At 38.4% G+C, this 2,892-nt stretch overlaps 1 protein-coding gene across 1 annotated transcript; it reads left to right on the top strand.

Annotated features, from left to right (window-relative positions):
- Positions 1-435: 435 nt before the first annotated feature.
- Positions 436-837, top strand: LOC109219898. The gene has a single exon (XM_019384373.1). It carries the CDS (start codon positions 436-438, stop codon positions 835-837), a length of 402 nt encoding a protein of 133 aa, XP_019239918.1.
- Positions 838-2,892: the final 2,055 nt, after the last annotated feature.

Genomic DNA, 2,892 nt, shown 5'->3' with positions numbered 1-2,892 from the left:
CTACTTTTTAGTGGTGCAGAGTAGGCAGTGATCAGGAATCCAAATCAAATGTACAAGTACCATGGAACCCATGGTCACAGAACCAAAAACTGTTGACTGTTCAGGGAGGAGGTAACTCGTTTATTCAATGAGGGTCACCTTCGAGAGTTCTTAAGTGACCGAGCTAAAAATCACTTCAAAGACAGGGACGCAAACAGTAAAAATGAATAGGAAGAACCGCAACATGTGATTCATATGATCGTTTGTGGGGTCAATGTTCCTCAAGGCTCGATATTCAAGCGCACCAAAGTGACAATCACAAGGGAGAAACGTACTCGGGATTACTTACCAAAGGATACCTTATCTTTCGACGATGAGAATGCAGAAGGAATCGAACAACCTCACAATGACACACTGGTAATATCTATCCTTATGAATAAAATTCAAGTTAAACGTATGTTGGTTGATCCAGGTAGCTCAACAAACACTATTCAATCGAGGGTTGTAGAGCAACTCGGCCTTCAGGATCGAATCGTGCCTGCAGCTAGAGTGCTCAATGGTTTCAACATGGAAAGTGAAGCCACCAAAGGGGAATTCATGTTCCCAGTAACCGTGGCCGAAACTATCCAGGATACGAAGTTTCATGTACTCGAAGGTGATATGAGATATAACGCGCTGCTCGGGAGACCTTGGATCCATAATATGAGAGCGGTACCTTCAACGCTTCATCAAGTATTGAAGTTCCCAACGCCCAAAGGAATCAAAACAGTGTACGACGAACAACCAACAGCCAAAGAGATGTTTGCAATTGATGAGAGGATACCAGTATCGGCTCTAACATCGACAAAGGGAACATGATCGAAGGAAAACAGGAAGTCAAATAGCAACCACAGTCACCGGCCTCGACCAGATCGGAACAGCAGGAAACCATCGAGGATGATGATCATGTGATTCCTCGGACCTTCATAATTCCTGATGATTCCAATGCTACGAAGTCAATGGTTGAAGAGCTGGAACAAGTCATACTGATCGAGTACCTGCCCGATTGAAAGGTATACCTGGGCATGGGGTTAACTCCCGAGCTTAGGGAAAAACACATTAAATTCCTTATTAAAAATATGGATTGTTTTGCTTTGTCCCACCTTGACATGACAGGGATCCCGCCGGAGATTACCACTCATCGACTAAGCCTGGACCCGAAGTTCAGACCGGTAAAGCAAAAGAGAAGGCCACAGTTCGAGGTTAAGCATGCATTCATCAAGGATGAGGTAACTAAACTTCTCAAAATAGGGTCCATTCGTGAAGTAAAGTATCCCGAATGGCTAATAAACGTAGTCGTAGTGTTGATACCCAATTTTTCCCTATAATATTTTTGAAATGCATCATTAGCATCAATTGGTATTTTTCCATAATTTTTACATTTTTAAATTAATTTATCTCAGTATTTTATTCATACAAATAATTACAAATTACATCACAAAAGTTTTAAAACATTTCTTGATTTAATATTATTATTTATGGTCCTATTAAATTCAAACTATTTCATAAATGGTCAAATTGGCACATTTTGGTTATAATTGGAATTACTTTACAATTATAGCCAATGCGTACATTTCTGGTATTATTTTACCAGAAACTACTCCTCCGTATTTTAGAATACTAAATAACTATTTTTAAACATTACCATACATGAAAAATCATTTTTCCAATTAGTAATTATTTTACAAATTATTTTTAATCAATTGTTTGGGTAGTTAACAAATAGCCTCTTTTATTTCAATTTTAACCTAAAATCTACCAGCCCAAAACCCCCTTTATATTAAACCAAAACTAGCCCAAAACCCTTTAGGCGCAATCCGTATTCACCCGACCCAAACCCCTTGGCCAATCTTGGCCGTTGATCACTTTGATCAAACGCTCAGGATATTTCCTACCATAATTAAGCCTACCTACACCCGCAAACTCTAATCATTCTCCCACTAGACCCGCCGTCACCTGTTCCCTCGTCTCTCAAATGCTCTCTAACTCTAACCCTAATCCACCCTCGCTGTCACTCACCTACTGCCCTCCTATGGTGGTTCTTCACCACCTCAGGCCTCTAATGGCCTCCTGCTTGCTATGGTATCTCCATTTCTTGGATCCTTGATGAGATTCTCAAGGGACCTAGGCGGTCTATTTACACCTTGGTTTTTTTTTGCCTATTTCAGGCCATTTGACTCGACCTTGAGTAAGATCTTTCTCTTTTTTTATCCGTGGACTCCTAAGTCTATGTTTTCATCTCTGTTTTACTTCTAAAAAACCCCAATTTTATCTTTGATCTTCTCAGATCTATACAAATCTGAGACGGATTGAACGTACTTCACATGCTTTCTTGAAAGCTTTCTATTTTTCAAGTGATTTTCTGTTCTTCCTAAAACTAGGGTTTACTGAAACTTGTATTCTCAAAGTTTTTCTAATTTTCGAATGTTAATCGTCTGTTTTCAAGTATTATTGATTGATTTTTGCAAAAATTGTCTGGACCCTAATCGAATTATGCTGAAGCCCTAATTTTCATATATTTCGCTTCGATTCTGAGTCTTTCCATGTTACTTGTTACATCGTTTTGTTCTATGCTTTGATTTTCATGATTTCCCCTTAGTCTAATTCAATGTCTTGTGATTTTTGCCCTAGTTCATGTCTATTAGGGTTTCTGGTTCGATTTCTCGGCTAATTTCTGAAATTCTATTTAGCCTAGTTATCTATTTGTGGAAACTGATATTATCTTCCGCAAATCAGTACTACTTTGAATTTTGATCTACTGATTTGCTCTGTCAAAACTTATGTGTTGATTCTTGATTATTTCCCTTGTTTACAACCTTAATTAGTTTTCTTACCTTATGCGTAATTATTAATTGGTCCTGCTAGCCTGATTTT

This window comes from Nicotiana attenuata, unplaced genomic scaffold (assembly GCF_001879085.1).
Source record: "Nicotiana attenuata strain UT unplaced genomic scaffold, NIATTr2, whole genome shotgun sequence".
Lineage (NCBI taxonomy): Eukaryota > Viridiplantae > Streptophyta > Magnoliopsida > Solanales > Solanaceae > Nicotiana > Nicotiana attenuata.
This window is presented reverse-complemented; position numbering and strand designations above follow the sequence as displayed.

Excerpts from the sequence above, each read along its gene's own strand:
- LOC109219898 (XM_019384373.1), top strand. The coding sequence starts at position 436 with ATGTTGGTTGATCCAGGTAGCTCAACAAACACTATTCAATCGAGGGTT.